The sequence below is a fragment of the Apium graveolens genome, chromosome 8, assembly GCF_009905375.1.
Source record: "Apium graveolens cultivar Ventura chromosome 8, ASM990537v1, whole genome shotgun sequence".
Taxonomy (NCBI): Eukaryota; Viridiplantae; Streptophyta; class Magnoliopsida; order Apiales; family Apiaceae; genus Apium; species Apium graveolens.
Window position 1 is genome coordinate 35,330,138 of NC_133654.1, and position 19,057 is coordinate 35,349,194.

The 19,057-nt window shown below is 31.7% G+C and overlaps 1 protein-coding gene across 1 annotated transcript; it reads right to left on the bottom strand.

Annotated features, from left to right (window-relative positions):
• Positions 1 to 13,496: 13,496 nt before the first annotated feature.
• LOC141677156 (5-OH-xanthotoxin synthase-like) lies at positions 13,497 to 15,536 on the bottom strand. The gene is made up of 2 exons (XM_074482921.1): positions 14,548 to 15,536; positions 13,497 to 14,260 (listed from the first exon to the last, which is right to left on the bottom strand). The coding sequence occupies exons 1-2, from the start codon at positions 15,505 to 15,507 to the stop codon at positions 13,625 to 13,627; spliced, it is 1,596 nt and encodes a 531-aa protein (XP_074339022.1). The 5' UTR covers positions 15,508 to 15,536; the 3' UTR covers positions 13,497 to 13,624.
• Positions 15,537 to 19,057: the final 3,521 nt, after the last annotated feature.

The following is a 19,057-nucleotide window of genomic DNA, read 5'->3' on the forward strand; positions in this document are numbered from 1 at the left end:
AGTGGAATCAAGTAAGAAAACTGTGGAACACACTCCTCCTGAGGGTAATACAGGGGAGAAACAGGTCTATCCTGCACCTCATTTTCCTAAAAGGCTGCAGAAGCAGAAGTTGGATAAGCAATTTGCTAAGTTTCTGGAGGTATTCAAGAAACTTCATATCAACATATCTTTCGCTGAAGCTCTTGAACAGATGCCTAGCTATGCGAATTTTCTGAAATGTATTCTCTCTAGGAAGGTGAAGCTTGATGACTTAGAGATTGTTGCTCTCACGGAGGAATGCAGTGTTGTGTTGCAATAAAAGTTGCCTCCGAAGCTTAAAGATCCTGGAAGCTTCACTATTCCTTGCACCATCGGAAATTTGTCGTTCGATAAGTGTTTATGTGATTTGGGAGCTAGCATCAATCTGATGCCCTTGTCCATCTTCAAGAAGCTTGGTCTACCTGATCCGAAGCCAGCATATATGTCCTTGCAGTTGGCCGATCGTTCTATTACAAATATCCACGAGGCATTATGGAGGATGTGTTGGTCAAGGTGGACAAACTTATATTTCCTGCTGACTTTGTAATTCTTGACTTTGAGAAGGATAAGAAAATTCCCATCATCTTGGGAAGACCATTTTTAGCTACAGGCCGAACTATGATCGATGTGCAAAAAGGAGAGCTTACGATGAAGGTTCACGATTAAAAGGTCACTTTTAATGTGTTTAAGGCAATAAAGTTACCCACAGCTAAAGAGGAATAAAGTAGAGACGTTCGACTCGGTAGTGAATTCGGACATTGATAAATGGCCAAAGTCAGATACCTTAGAGAGAGCCTTAATAGGGGAATCAGTTATTGAAGATGAGAGCATAGCAACTACAGGTTTTGAATGCACCTCCGTGGAAGAGGAAGTTGAAGATGCCATTCGATTCTCTTGGGTTAGCAGAGCAGAAAATTTTTCACGAGCGTTTTGAACCGTCTATTGAAGATGTTTCCACACTTGAGCTTCATCCACTACCAGATCACTTGAGTTATGCATTCTTAGGTGCACCCCGTGATAAGGGCTTGGGATATATTTTTGATGATGTATAGCCGAACGAATCCTCTAGTGCCTATAGAGGGTTCTTCTCATGTGCAACAGGTAGTTGATAGGACTAGTGTTGGTGATGAGCAGTACAGGCGAGTAACTAAGCGTATGGAGGCCATGCACGACATTCACCATCGTTTTGCTGCAGATTTGACACAGGATTTGGGCACTATTTTCCGAGCCACTGGTGTCGAGGTTGATTGGCCACCTGATCATCCACCCAAGGAGGGTGATCTTTTCGAAGACCAAGTATGCCTGAAATCCTTCTTATTACCTTCAATGAGGACATTGAAAATTTTAAGTTTGGGGGTGATAATTTAAGGATTAGTTTGTGTGTGTCCATATAGTTCATATAGATTCATATAAATTCATGTTGCATGTTTAGTTGTATTTCATTCATATTTTTGCATGATTTCTCATATAGGACATATTTGTTTGTGTTATTTTATGAGTCCATGTAGTTGCATTTGCATGCATATTTAGCATGATCCCTTAAGATGAACTATACTATTTGATAAGTTGATGTTGATTTGAGTGTGGTGATGACGAATAGAGGGATATTTAAGTCCTAATGAATTGATTTGCATGCCAGAAGAAATATTTTCACAAAGTCTTATAGGGTTGATTTTGATCTAGATCATGATCATACTTGTTTGTTGTTGAAATTTAATCACTTGGTTATATTTAGAATTTGTGATATTCTCGTAATGACGTAAAAACACTGATTTTTTTTATCTGGAGAAAAGCTTGGATTTCACTGCTAGTTGTTGTAAGGCTAGGTGTCAAATGGCTAGTAGTCGGCTCATAGTTTTATGAGTAGTCTAGAGTTGAATGAGATGGAGCGAAATGCACTCATTCAGAAATTGTTGAAAAAAAAGAAAAGAAAAAAAAGAGAAAAAAAAAAGAAGAAAGAAAAGAATATGTGTTTATGCATAATTGATCAAGAGTGAGCTCTTTAATACTCGAGTTATTAAGTTCTTAGGGGACTTTGTGCCTGGTGACCTAAGACTTTTCATAGTCCGGGATCCGCTAACCTAACGCTCACTACATGGGTATTATTGTATAAGTCTTTTGGGACCTCATTCATTACACGGTCAAATAAGCATCTTTGTTATGTGTTCAATAATAGCATGAATCCTTGTATAAATCTAGTAGAATGAAAGTGTTGTGAGTCATAATGCGTTTAACGTCTATTCTAGTTATAAACTTGTGATTGTTTTCATGATAGATAAGTTATGATTATTGATCTAGTGTCGAGAGTATATCTGTTAAGCATCCACACACACACGTTTCTGGTTTGTGAGTTGGTTTGTGAGATTTTTTTCGAACTCTGTTTTGAGTCATTGCATTCTTAGAGGAATTGGCTTATTCATTTGGTTATGGTTATTCTGAGAGGATCGATTGCATTATCAATTAGTTGCATTTACGTAGTTGCATTCATGCATTAGGATTGTTTTATAGATTTGAGTCTGTTTATGCTTGAGGACAAGCATCGATTCAAGTTTGGAGGTGTGATAAGTGGATTTTATATCTACTTGGAACGCTTCATTACAGGCTTAAGTTGGTGTTTTGGACTCAAGTTGTTGGTATTTTTTATGTGTTTTTGTGTTTGTGAATTTCAGGCATCAGTTAAATAAAGAAAGAAACTTTTTAAAGAAATATGCTGAAAAAAGATCAGAATCAGAAGCCTAGGCCATTCTCAAGTTGTAGAGACCCTCTTTAGCTTCACGTGGGCAGTTGAATCGCCTAATTCTAACGAGCAGAACTCAAGATAGGGCCAAAAGAAGAATTGTCAGAATTTCCAGAATGTCAGCGTGACCGCGCCAGAACCAGCGCGCCCGCACCACTGAAAACACTATTCCAGCACGGCCGCGCCCTGTAGCAGCACGCCCGCACCCGGTTTCTGCCCCAGAATCCTGATTTTAGTCGAAATTGAAGATTTTTAACAACAAGGAGCAAGGGGAGAGCAACAAGAAGACCTTGAGAGCACGAGAAGGCTACGGAGAAGAATACTTTTATTTTCTTTAATATAGTTGATACTTGGATGCTCGTTTTCGATTTGTTCTTAAACCCTAGTACTCTTATATTGTTTATTATCATGCTTTCATTGGAACCCATGGTGACGATGAGTTCGATTATGAACTAATCGTTATCGTAGGGTTCTAACGGATTTACGTATGGATTTCTATAGTTAATTTGTTCAATATCTTGGTGTGTGGTGATTGTTTGATATCCTAGTATTGGTTGTGCTTATTCATCTTATGTGCGTAGCTAACATATAAGATAGCGTGTTAATCTCTATTGAAGCGACAGTGAATATGGAGATTTAAAACTTGACATGCTAGCATAGGTTCATGTATAATTGTTATGCATGATTCGTAGGTAATTTTAACCATCTTACTTGCCCTATGTAATCATAATAGATAACTTGCGCATTAAACCGTTATGTTTTCAATTCTTATAGACATATAAGGACTAAGCATAATTGGTGTCTATTTAACTTCTATCTCTTTTGTGGATGCTTGGTAGTAGGGTATTCGTACAACAAAAGTTGGTGTTTACTAGTTTCGTGTTATATGATTAGTGTCATCACCATTACATACTAAGGTTAAGAACAAAAAGGCTATTGAATGAAGTATTTAATGAAGTTAGGATCCCATGTTTGTCATATATATTAATTCAACCATTCTTGTTCTCTTAGTTATAATTGTTAGTTTAGTTCTTAGTTATAAACAAATCTCAACTTGTTATTTGTCTTAGCATTGAATAATAACCATATCATTGTTGCATATGTGCATATTCTAAAATTAACTAAAGAACCTCTATGGGAACAAATTTGATCTAAATCTTATACTACTTGCAAACGCGTATACTTGCGTGTAATTTAGCGCGTGTTTTCGCCCTAACAAGTTTTTGGTATAAAAATGATTTGGATATTTTGGAATAATGAACCCCGGAGGCTATTCAACATAAACTTCCTCATCAAGTTCACCATTCAAAATGCACTCTTCACATCCATTTGTAACACCTTGAAATTCATCTTTGCAACATAGGCCAAAAAAATTCTGATAGCCTCAAGCCTTGCAACTGGAGCAAAAGTCTCATAATAATCAATGCCTTCTTGCTGTGAATAACCCTTTGCAACCAACCTTGCTTTATTCCTTGTAATAATACCCTCACTGTCAATCTTGTTTCTGAACACCCATTTTATACCAACTACAAATCTATTCTTTGGTCTTAGTGCTAAAGGCCAGACTTTATTCCTTTCAAATTTATTGAGCTCCTCTTGCGTTGTTATGATCGAATAAGCATCTTGAAGAGCTTCTTCCACTTTATTAAGTTCAGTTTGAGATAAAAAAGAATGATAGAAACATTCATTTTGAGTGGCTTTTCTGTTCTTGACACCACTATCAGGATTTCCAATAATTAAGTCAGGAGAGTGTAACTTAGTCCATTTTCTTGCAGAAGGAAGTTGACTTCTTGAAGTAGATCATCCCCCTTGATCCATGAAGTCTCTAGTCTCAATTTTTTGTGTATCATCATTATTACCTGAAAATCCCCCTGAATCAGTGCTTTCAGTATTAACAGTATTTGCTTCATCACTATTTGAGAAATCAGAGTTAGATAAAGTATTTACTGATGTTTCTTGATTTTCATTACTTGAACTTGACTCTTGACGTGATACATGTTGATCCCCCTCTACATGTGCTTCAGTATTTGTAGTATTTCCACTGACATGTCACTCATCAAAGTTTATATCAGGATTTGCAATATCAGAGTTTTTCAAATCATCAGGATTTAGTTGTTCAGCATATGGTACTTCCTTTTTAAATCTAATTTAAAGATGGCACATTCAACTTGCTCAACAAAAAAGTTATTGAAAACTACTCAAAGGTGGAGCTTGAAAGAGTAATTAGTTTGATGAATGGTAATGATGCTTTTACCAGAATAAGGAAGGCTGAACTAGCTGGAAGGTTGAAAGAGAGAGATGAGAGGAATGCTAGTGAAAAGGCTGAGAGGGAAGTAAATAAGATGAAGTATTTTAAGGAGATTGAAATATTTGAGCAAAGGTCTATTGAGGTGAAGGATAAAGGGTTGAATAGAGTTTCGCATAATGGCGTGTTTCTAAATGTCAAGACTCATAAATTGTCAAGGTATAGAATAAAATATTTTGACAGTTACTCATTAAATGAATGGCTCAAGCTGGTGGAAGCTCTAAGAGGCACTGAGATAATTGAAGAACTTTAGTGTCTGGTCAAACTCAAGGATATGATTAGAGAACAACCAGGTTATGAGAAATTCAGATGATTATGTAAATTCAACTCTAAATGTAACTGCAAGGATGTATAAAATTTGTACTTTGTCAATCTGTCAGTTTTTATGTTTATTTTAACTTGGGGTTAGTCTTGTTATCAGGTAAGAATTTGTGACATGTAATCTTCTCATAAATTGGGGGAGATTGTTGTGCAAGACATGCCTGTACATAACAAGACTAAGTCACTTTGACAACCCTAAGAATCAGTTGTATGATAATCTTATTATATTTTGTATTTTTATTTCTTGAGTTTGTAAAAATGCTAAGGAGATTAGACTGGAAGATTTTTCTATGAACAACCATCAAGCTAAGAAATAAACTATGGAAGAAGATCAATTCTGATTATGTCTTAGAGAGAAGTGTAGAAGCTTGGAGTTGAATAATATTGTTCCTGGAAAAATGTTCTAAGTCAGATATTGACAAGTCACATATCAAGGAGTAGAAAGATGTATGTCGACAAGTCAAAAATGACTTGTAGAGAAGTCCAATGAGATATCGACAAAACAATCTACTGGTAGAGAACTAGAGTTATCGATAAGTCATAATGTCCATGTAGAGAGCTAGAGATATTGACAAGTCAAAATATACTTATAGAGGAATGGAGATATAGACAAGTCGAAATCTACTTGTAGAGAACTGGAGATATCGATAATTTAAAATCTACTTGTAGAGAAATTGAGATATCGATAAGTCAATCTAATTGTAGTGAACTGAAGATATCGACAAGTCATAATACCTAACGAGAAGTAGAGATATCGATAAGTCATTTTACTTATCGATATGTGGCTTCTCTACACAGTAAAAAAAGATCTCGATAACAACTTCAGATTTCAGAATACAGACAACTTGAAGATCCAAGATTATCAGTCAATAAACATATCTATCACTAAATTGAAAATACTACAAATACAGCTGGAAGAATAAAAGAACAAGGGCCCAGATGAACTGGACAAAGGAGAGTCGCATGCCTAGTAGATTCTACACATATATGCTGCACTAGAAATAGATACAGACAAATGAGCTTTACAAATTGTGTTAGTATATTTAGTGCATGTTCTGTAAACCCTGCATGTTGATCTATAAAACATGTTGGTTAGTAGTAACAAATAGATCTAAAAAATCATGTATTCTCTCAAGAGAAGTAGCTGAGTTCTTATTTTCAAGAACACAGATTTATAGCACAAACAAATTTAATTTAATGCAAATCAAGTGAGTTTGATAAATTACTTGTGTCTTTGCATTTAGTCTTTTATCACTGCAAATTCAACTTTAGCTGTTAAGTTCCAAAAGCCACAAACACTCACAAATAATCAAGAAAAGCAAGAAAACACATTCAACCCCCCATGCGTTGCACTTTATACCTAACAATGTGTTTCTAGTCTTATTTTAGAATCAAAAATTTGTGGAGAGAAGAAATACTACAATGACATTGTGTTTCTAAAAAATACCCCTTCAGATTGTATTTTAGTGTGCTAAAAAGTGTCTTATTTTTATATTTGAAACATTACCTAAAAATTTTTTGCCAACAACCTTATTTCATTGACTTCTTGATTGTCTATTTTGGAAAATTATCATTTTAACAGTTAGGCATTTAAGTTCAAAACTATATTTCCTAAAAAAATTGTGAAGATAATATATCATCGTCATGATCTATTGTGACGACCTCAACCCCGGGGTCAGGAGTTGACGTCACCAACAACGATAACAACAAACATAACATAATCCAACTCAATATTAATACATAAACACGACCCCTTTTAACAAGATCTTTTCCAGGTTTAAGTATGACTTAGGTTACATAACTGCTACAATCAAACCTATTTAACAAGTCTGGAACAACTAACTTAATACATCAACTAAATAGACCACATCTGTTCTGACATAACCACTTCAGAGGTTCCTGATACGGAAGGAACTGGAACTCTGCCCTGACTAAGACGGAAAAATCTCCTAGGCATCTGCAATACATACATACGAAACATTCTTCAAGGGTGAGCAATCAATTGCTCAGCAGTACCACTATATGAATAACAAGTAAAACAATTTATAATAAAACAATTATAGGAACAGAAGTCATAATTCATTTATGGAAATAGTAGAACAGGTATAAACTGGATATCAACTAGCATGCTCTGTAAAACAATATCATTAGTCGTGTGATGTGTGTAAATACCAGAGTCCAATTTTAGCATGCTTTTTTCATTTTCAAAACCACTGTTCCATTACTGGAACCACAATTCATTTGTTCCGTTACGGGAACCACAAAACCAAAATCATATATACATTGGATGTTATCTAGGGATGGCTGATCAGGCCTTCACACAAGTTATCTAGGATAGCTGGCCGGGCTATCACACAAATTGTCTAGGAAAGCTGATCTGAATTCCACACAAATCAACCGGATCCGCAGAGACTAGCTAGGTCTATGATTAACTATGCTGATTTGCTACAATCAAACCTATTTAACAAGTCTAGAACAACTAACTTAATACATCAACTAAATAGACCACATCTGTTCTGACATAACCACTTCAGAGGTTCCTGATACGGAAGGAACTGGAACTCTGCCCTGACTAAGACGGAAAAATCTCCTAGGCATCTGCAATACATACATACGAAATATTCTTCAAGGGTGAGCAATCAATTGCTCAGCAGTACCACTATATGAATAACAAGTAAAATAATTTATAATAAAACAATTATAGGAACAGAAGTCATAATTCATTTATGGAAATAGTAGAACAGGTATAAACTGGATATCAACTAGCATGCTCTGTAAAACAATATCATCAGTCGTGTGATGTGTGTAAATACCAGAGTCCAATTTTAGCATGCTTTTTTCATTTTCAAAACCACTGTTCCATTACTGGAACCACAATTCATTTGTTCCGTTACGGGAACCACAAAACCAAAATCATATATACATTGGATGTTATCTAGGGATGGCTGATCAGGCCTTCACACAAGTTATCTAGGATAGCTGGCCGGGCTATCACACAAATTGTCTAGGAAAGCTGATCTGAATTCCACACAAATCAACCGGATCCGCAGAGACTAGCTAGGTCTATGATTAACTATGCTGATTAATCGATGAAGATAGGGTGCGCAACCGAGTTAGCCGCTTACGCAACGTTATCCAATATCTGATTCATTTTATCCATTTTTCAAATCACTTTTACCTATCTCTTGGTAGAAATAATTCTATCACAACACACTATTCAAAACCTCTTTTTCATTTTAATCACATTTCAAAGATAGGTACTTTCAGAAGTTACTTCTCCCCAAAACATATTTTAAACAACATTTTCAAATACAGGGGATACGTAAATTAAAACGTTTCTATTTCTGTTTGAAAATAAAACAACAGTTCATTCATATATATTGAACCATAAAAGTATGGTCAGGGGTACTTGCCTTGCAGAGCTTTACAAATATCACTAGTTGACTTTGGACCGATTTGGACGCTCGGCTTTATTGTCGAATTATTAGACTATCCTAGATCCGACTTCAACACTCTGGTCCTTCGATTGGAACCTTGCTGAGCTTGTCGACTGATCACTAGGCTATCTTTAGTCCGATGCCAACTCTTGGGTCTTCCGACTAGAACCTACAGAGTCGAAATACCCTATGTTAGACGATCAGTTATGCTTGACATGTCCTCGCTATCAATTCTACCTAAACATTATCAAAACCCGACTCGTAATTATACGTATTATTACGATACACAAAACAGCTAGGGTCCACGTACTCAAAACTCGGTTTAGTATTTAATTCCGTAAAGTACGTATACGCATCGTTTTAGAAAAATCACGTTCGTTGAATATTTTGTAAAATATTCAATTACAACATGTAATTATGATTCATAAAATATTTATAATTATACAGTTATATACATTCGACTAGTAATCCCGATAATCACCGGATATGTCCCCGTATATTCGAATTTAATTTTCCAAAAATCGGGCAGCATCTCCTCTATTTATCGGCCTACCCGTCGAAACATAATCGACGCAACCACAACAACAATTCATAATTGTAACCCAAACATCGATACAAACCATTAACTATTTTCGATTCAAACATAACTTTACGAACTAATTTACTTATTCTATAAATATAGGACTCATATTATATCATTACGGTCCACCGTTGACTCGCCGAGGCTCATCGTTGACGGCGGTAAAATTCGCGGGTGCCCGATTAATTCGAGTTTCCGACACGAATTTCACCAATAATTTTCAAACCCGAATAACTTAATCAATTATTAATTCACAAATTCATAGAAGCAATCATTGACTTAAAATAATCGAAATCACAGAATAAACATTCGAGTTCCTGGAAGAACAGCAAAGCCAATAGAATACACGCGCCTACGCGCTGCAACGCCGCCACACCTTTCGGAAAAATCCGAGAGGCGACAACACGCAAACAAAGAACCCAGCTGCAGAATATATACATATACACGTATTACCCGCATATATACATATAAAATACAACAGGAACAAGATTGAGGAAGATAATTGGAAAGCTGCACGGCTGCAATTACTGAAATCAACAGACACGGGGAAAGGGAGACGGGGAAATAAAAGAGAAGCAGGGATGTAGAAATAGGATAGGAGAAAGAATCGAGAGGGAGAAATTGAGATCATGAAAGAGAACGTAGAGATGGTCGTGTATCTCTGCGTGTGTCTGTCTTGTGTTTGTTTTCTTTTTTTATAAATATTTCTGCTGTTGAAACGTATCAAAGGAGGTTATAAAAATTGAACACGTATTAAACATGATTGGTATAATCTTCTTGCAGCCCGGTTCTGACCCGCGTTTCGCAATTTAATGAACAAACTTAGGGGTAAAATTAACCCGAAAATATACCAAATATATATTAAAATTCTCAAAATAATTAAAAACTAATATAATAAAATTTTCATAATTTTTAAACCATTTTTGAATCGCGCAACATACCCGCATTTAACTATTTAACAAATAAACGTGCGGGTGAATTTAATCCGAAAAATTTCCAAAATAATTTTAAAATTTTCAATATATTCAAAACTTAAGAAAATACGAGTTTCAAAATTTTTCAAATATTCTGGAATTTAATACTTAATTTACACTTAAATACAATCAGAAAATCATTTTGGGCTAAATATTTGATGAAATATTATTTTCTAAATTTTATAAATTCTTAAAAATAATTAATAAAATTATAAAGTAATAAAAATGATTTTATAGATAATCTCAACATTTATTAAGATAAATTCTCCATAAAATCACTTTTAACTATAAAAATAAACCCATACGACTTAGCAATTAATCACACAAATAATCCTCGAACACCACAGAATCACACCCAGTTGATATTAAATATAACATATTACCGACAGAAGCACAACGTATTTTAGTTACTTATTTAATAAGTACACTTTTAATAATACCAAAAATACGAGTCATTATATCTATGATATATAAGAAGTGTTCTAAAAATCGGCTGATAACTCGGGCGAGTACTCGGAGTAGGACTAATTTAGGAACTAATATTCTATTACTCGGTTTTAAGCTTAACTCGGATAATACTCGACATAACTTGGCTCAAACTCTGTCCAACTCAGATTTGATATTAAAAATTCAAAAAAAATAAATAAAATTGAAAGAACATAATATCCTAATTATTTAATTAGAATCTTTGAAAATTCACTCGTTAATCTGAACCTACTATTATGTACAAAATTGACGAAGATTTTGAGTTTGAAACTCATCAAATCTCGGGTTTCAAGCATGATATATGAACTAATTAATAATTATTTTTTGTTATTTAGGAAAAAATATGTGGATAAATTCAGAGTAATATGTATTTTTCGGTTGATTTCGGTTTTAAAATATTATGTAATTAACTATGTTATACATATCCTAATAATTAATTTTTTAAAAAATAAATATATAATGCATTCGATTTTTGATCCGAGTACTCATTTTGAGTACTCTGCTAGTAATCCGAGTACCCCTGACTCGGTAGGCTCACCAAATCAACCCGAATTCTGATTTTTAGAAAACTGTGTATAAGTAACATAAAATATATTTTTTGACTAATCAATCACTATATATAATCTTGAATAATTGTTAGAATATTATTAATAATTAGTTTTATAATCTTGTATTTTTTTAATTTATATAGCCTTATGATCTAAATACTCATTCCGAGTACTCCCCGAATAATACAAATACTCATGACTCGATAGGCTCACCGGATATTTAGAACATTATGTATAAATAACATTGAATATATTTTTTGACTAATCAATAACTATATATAATCTTGTATCATATTCAAGTAAATAATTGTTAGAATAGTATTAATAATTAATTTTATAATCTTGTATATTTTTTGTAAAATAATAATTTTTCTATACTAAATGTTGAATAATATTTGTATTTTAATAGTAACATAATTTTTTAGAAATATATAGGCAACTAAATCGACATATATAAAAAGAAAAAGATGATTGTAAAAATGTTATTCTATAACTCTTATGTGACAAATAGATATTAAGTGTATAATTAATAAACACAAATGACAAATTGGCATAGTGGCATTGAAATTTAAAAGATTGTGGTTAAACTTGGGTTCGATTCTGAATTATGTGCATGTTGTGTTATTATACAGATAAAGATAAAGAAAAGATTGGGAGAATGCCCGATGAAACAAATTTTGTCGGATATCAAATTACTCTATGCTAATTGATTATGCATAATTATGGATGATAAGTCGTATATATACCAAAATCTTTGTTTCGTATTTGTGTTATAGACTATATAATTATATTAAATTTAAATTATGTGAGTTGTCTACATCAAACTCATAATTTAAATATTAACCCTATGTAGTGAATTGGTTTATATAGTCAAATGACAAATATTTTTAAAAAAATGGAATATGTTTCGAATTCAAATTAAGCTAAAGTATTTCAAGTATTTTTTTTAAAAAAAATCGGGTAAAAGTATTATTTCGAATTCAACTAAAGTACATAAACCCTTTATAGTCGTAATACATACATACATACATACATACATACATATATTATTAATGTGTTGTATTTGAACTAATATTTAAATTCAGTTTGCTAAAATTAACTCCAAAAATAATCCAATAATTACGCTTAAAGTGAAATAAACTACATCAGTATTAAACGACACTCACATATTATATGTATGATTAAAAATACAAGTGATAGTTTGATGTAGTGATATAAAAATATATTGTTGACTGAGTAGACTTATGTTCGTCTTCCAATGATAACATTTTTTTAAATATAGCAAATGTAAGAGCAAATTTATAATTTTACGAAAATAAAATGACACACTAATTTTATTTTCTTGTTCTTCTGTTATATATAGATAATTGGTATATAGACCAATATCTTTGTTGCGTATTTGCGTTGTAGATTATATAAATATATAATAGAGATTATAAATATATAAAATAATATATAAAAATCACCACTTTCGGTCTGGTTATATATAAAAGGGGGTGTATTAATTGAGATTTTTAAGGATTTTTATGGATTTTAGAAATCAGAGGGTATTCAATTTGGATTTTAAATAATCCTTTAAAATCTGAAGGTATTCAACAAGGATTGAAAAAAGTCTTTTAAAATCTGAATGTATTCAATTTAGATTTTAAAAAGTCAATCAAAATTTGGTGGTATTCAATTTAGATTTTAAAAAATCCATCAAAATCCGATGGTATTCAAAAGTCCATGGATTTTATTTTATTTTATTTAAAAAAGTTATGAATTTTGATGGTTTTGTTAGTACATTTTTAATATCTTGAAATCTCTTCAAAATACGTGAGATTTTGATGGATTTCTAAAACCTCCACAAAATCTGCAAATCTGCAAGACTCTACGAGATTTTGGATCAACTCCATCAAAATCCACGAAAAATTGAAATCAACGAAAATTTTTTAAAATACATAGATTATTAACATTTCTTTAAAATCTAAAATGAATACACCCCTAAATAAATGTGTTTGCTCGGATTTCATTTCATACAAATTGTGATTTCGAAGAATATTTCTTATTACACCATACATGTCGATATATTATTGTGCATCACGAGGAACTTGGAAAATGAAAAGGTATAATAATTAATAAAAAGATCAAAGACCGCAATCTGCAGGTATTGTCTCGCATTATTTATGCAAGGATCATAAATTTTTCATCTTACTTAGCCATATATGTCACCGCAGGATCATGGACATACATATTTTTTAGGCCGAAGATAGAGTGGATTTTTCTTATGCAAAGCTAAATTATTTCCAACAGTCTGATCATCAATGTCCTCAAATCTCATCCCAGAAGGTGGTTCCCAGTCAAAAGTGTAAAGAAGATTAGCAAGTGCCAGCTCCACGGTGGTTATTCCTAGGTTAATCCCAGCACATATTCTCCTACCAGCACCAAATGGTATATACTCAAATTGTTGTCCTGAGTAATTAAAATCAGGTCTTTCCATGAATCTTTCAGGCACAAACTCCATGGGATTTTTCCAGTTTTCCGGGTCTCTTCCAATTGCCCACATGCTTACGTAAACTATGGTTTTAGGTCTGATCTTGTACATGTGAACTTTATCTTCACCGATTATAGAGGTTTTCATTGTTTCTCGGGGCATAAGTAGTGGACCTGCAGGGTATAGTCGCATCGTCTCCTTCACAACTGCTGCCAAGTAAGGGAGATTCTGAAGATCTTCTTCGTCTACATTGCCTTTATTCCCGATCACTGATCTAATCTCTTCCTGAACTTTCTTCATTACTCCTGGATTACGCATTAATGCTGTCATTGCCCAGACCAACACAGTCGCGCTGGTACTCGTTCCTCCGATGAATACATCCTGCAATCATTTATGAAACAAGTGAATCATGAATACAACATATGTATGTCACTATGTAGTTAATTTTTATATTATAAAACTTTACTAATTTTGGAAACTTTTGAAAGGTAAAGAATTGGGACGGATACCCACAAAAGAAAAGTGTACAAAAATGAATGGGAGGGAGGGAGTATAAATCACTAGTGGCTGAGGAGTAAGTTAACTTCCTTAAACCCAAAACCCGAAATGGTGCTTGACTTTTAGAAAAGAAGTTGGTAAAATGATGAAGAGTTAAAGAAGTTACATACCATAAGAATTGCTTTAATTGTGTCCATTGATAGAGAAGAGGAGTCTTTGTTTTTCAACATGACATCAATGAGATCCTCTGTTTGAGATTCGGATCTATCACGTTGAAGATGTTCATCGATAAGTTGTTGGTAAAACGCTTCCAACTCTTTGAAAGTGCGATCAAGTTTAGCATTCATTCCACTGAGTTTATCAATCCAGCCAAATACAGGAAAGTAATCAGACATAAAACTGCCAACAAACATCTCTTCCAACCCCGACACCATCCGTTGGAATCTGTCTTTTCCTAACCGGTCTTCATCGTACCTGTTCCCGAATGCAACTCCAGAAATAACGGAAGTAGACAAATTCGCAAAACATTCAAACGCATTGACATCTTTCGAAGAAGCAGCCGACTCCTGCAGTCGTTCAATCATCCGAGATACCTCTTTTTGGCGAACAGGACGAACACAAAGTTGAGCTCTGCTTTGAGTGAAAAGTTCGAGCGTACAAAACTTCCTCACTTGCCTCCAATGATCACTATATCGACCATACGCAACATCTAGTCCGTTATACGACATTTTTCGCGGTCCTGTCAAAACAGGCCTATTACAATATATAAGATCTTGAGTTTTCAACACTTCTTTTGCCATCTTTGCTGATGATACGACTAGTATGGGGACAGAGCCCATGTGTAAAGTCATGAGAGATCCATATCGCTTTGATAGGTCCCATAGATACTCATGAGCACATGAAGCTTTATAAAGTTGGTAAAAGTTTCCGATAATCGGAAAGCCTGGCGGACCTGGAGGTGAAGAAAGATCGTCAGCTCTCTTTTTGTGATAAAACAAGAGATATACTGATGCAACTGGAAAAGCAAGAAGAAGAAATATAACTAGGGGATCCATCTGCAATGTTAATTTAGAAGATGGTGCTGGAAAATATACATTCTTCTTCTTTAGATGGTGCTGGAGAATATACATTCTTCTTCTTTAAATAGACCCGTTCCTTGACTGTGACAGTAAAACAACAGCTTATTAATTAGTCTTATTTTGAATACCTTATGCTAGTGCTAATGCTTCATTTTAATTAAATTTTAGGGAATTTGTATAATATGTACCAGATTAGGTCACTTTGTAATTATATCCTATTTTAATTAAAATTTATTAGTTTATCCTACGGTTAAAGTCCAACTCCTATATAACCATCATATATGTATTTTAATTATAAGAATAATATATTTATCAAATATTACAAGAATAGCCCCTAGACATTAATAATAGGTTTTAGATGATTCTTGTTATGTGTTTTTTTATATCTATTAACTTATATATCGAAACTAATTTAGAAGATGTCATTAACATATAAGGTTTTAATAATTTTGAAATAAACACTTATTTACCTAATTAGAAAAAATAATTATTATGTTCATTATGAGTTGAAGTAGATAACACTTTAACCACCAAGGAGATAACCTAATATCAAATATCATATTCTTATGATAAATCTAATATCTATATTCTTTATATGCGTCTCTTCTTTTAATAGAAATAGTGAATTTTTTTTGAACTACAGAAACACTAAGTTGAATTGTAATACTGTATTCACCATTTAATTATATGTATAAAATTCAGTTTCTCAATTAAATTAATATATACTTTATTTCTATTAAAAATCATTACATATTTTAGTAATAATGCCATATTAGTATTAAAAATTAAAATGTATTTTATTTCTATTAATAAATTATTAGATATTTTAGAATTAATATTATTTTACTCTTAACAATAAATACTTTTTTTCTTTTTTAATTAAACTTTCTTTAAAAAAGTTTAAACATACAGTGGAAGAATCATAGTTCAGTTCACTTACAATCTCAAAGAAGGTATAAGGTTATATATGTAATTTAGATATTTAAAATAGTTAAATTAATCATAGTTAGTTTGAAATTGGCAAAATTTTTTGAATATAGGACATGTTTATAAATATAATATTAAATGAGATAGATTTACAAACTAACTTTTAAAATGGGACATATATGTAAAAAGCCCAAAATTTTAATTGGAATCTGAAAATATAGGATGTTGGTTAATTTATGAAGATATCTTAATTTTATTGGTAAGATTAAGGTTCATTAACATTTTTATATATATTGTAATAAAATACCTATGTATATGAATATGTTTGCATCATTAAAGTTGAATTTAATAATAAAATTTAAATGTTAACTTAGTGATTATGATTAAAAATTTAAAGAGATGGCTCAAGTTAAGTGACTAAGTTACTTTCCCAGATTCATTGAACTTTGAACATAAAATTCAAACTACAGTGGCTAAATACGACTTCAAACTAGTGTATGGCATCAGACAAATATGGTGGAGGCATCATACAATTCATTCATGATGGCTGCTGGATATATTAACGAGTAGTGTTAGGTGTACAGAATTTTATATAAAAAAATTGTATAAAATGATATAAAACAGGTATTTTAATTGGGGTTGTTGATGTTAATACAGGGGGCGCATTCCAATCAAAGTTCACCGTCTTTATGTATAAAATTTTGTACACAATTATGTACACCAAACATTTTCCATATCAAATTTAGTAATAAATTTCAAATAATATGACATTCTTGACTGAGTGGTGCCCTCAAATTTGATATTAAATTTCAAATAAAGTGACATTCTTTACCGATTAATTTGAAATGATATGATTGGTGAAATTTGTATGATTGGTAAAATTAATATAAATATACAATTTCGTTATTATTAATTGATTTGTAACTAATAAATATATATTACATAATATTGAGAATTGGGATCCATTTTGATTATCAAATTGATATTTTTAATATTATTGATTGGTAAATATCATGTCAATTCCAATTTTTTGGAAGTTGATACGTGTAATATCCATTTATAATTATACGTGTATATTTTTTATTAAAATTAAAATCAAATTATTCTTATTAAATATTAAGAGAGATTGGAGTTAAATATATGATAGAAGATATTTCGATTTTAATGTCAATGAAGGTTGTGTATCCCTTATATTTCTTCCTTTTTTAGAAAATATTCATAAATATGTATTCAATATTTAGAAAAGTACATTAACATTAAAAATTTAGTTGTATTTACCAGTCGGAACCCTTTTTTATATATAACTTGGAGTTGTACTAGATGTGCGTTACCAGGTACAAATACCATAGACAAAAGAAAAAAAGGTAAACCTTAATTTCCTTTGCCTTTTACACAAATTTCAACGGCAGATATCATAGATCTTAGTATCGTGATTACATGATAAATTTCTGCAAGTGAAGCAACTTAAGTTCCAGTTTAGTGGGCGCAACATCAAATAACAACGTGTCTTAGAAGAGAAACAAACAACTTTCAGGACGGCATTTTTTTATGACATGTTTCATTGCGGTCATATACATGACCATGACACATCCTGGACCAGCTTGGAGAGTTGCAATATTTTGTTTTCACTTTAAATTTAAAGTAAGAAATTGATTTTAGAACATATATAATGAATTAATTTGACAAGTTTAGTTAAAATACATATATTTTATAATATTTAACCTATATGAGTACAGCTTTTTTACTTTGTTTATAATAAAGTTTGACAAATTGATTTTACTAAATGAAATAAAGGTATTCATTTTGCTTCCATGTAAATTACTATTTTAATAAAAAAATTACCAATATACAAAACTCTAAAAATTTATCGTGAAAATATGAGTTTACAACTTAAATGCAATTTAAAAAAATTTTAAATCCAACCCATAAGCAAGTTTAATATTTTTATAAAATATGTTAAAATAAATGCATTTGTTTGTTCTTTGGTGCAAAACCTGCTGTTAAAAGAGTTGCATTTGATAGTTTAAAAAAAAGTTCCATTTTATTATAAAGTAATTTTCACATGTAATTGACTATCTATATATTATAATACTAGAGTCTTCTAAAATGATGTTTCGTTTTTTATTTTGTATTTTTTATTCGATCTTAGTCATTTTAAAATTATAAATAATAAATATAAATATAAATATATCAAGAAGTTTAAAAATCGTTCTCTTATTAAACATGTTTACTTAAATAAGCTGCTCTCTCATTTTTCACAAATCTCATATAATAAAATCTATTATTTATTAGTCAATAATTAATTTAATATTTTTTATTTAATAATATAAAAATTTACAAAATTACAAAATTATATGTTAGAGGCGCCACCTTACCGTACTCGACTTTTTCTCCACATAAATATAATATAATGATATATCGATTTTAAAAAATATTAAAAAAACATATATATATATATAGTTGTCTTTGTAAATATTTCATAAGCTAAAAATAAAAAAATATAGGAAAATATAATATAGTAAATTGATTTCAGTAGAAAGAGAAATTATGTTAAAAAAGAAGAAATTTAGGAGATTATGTTTGTGATATTTATTAACTTAAAAAATTGAAAAAAATTAGAAAAATACAACGTCAGTTAAAGGGTCTCGTCTTCTTCTTTTTATTTATATATATA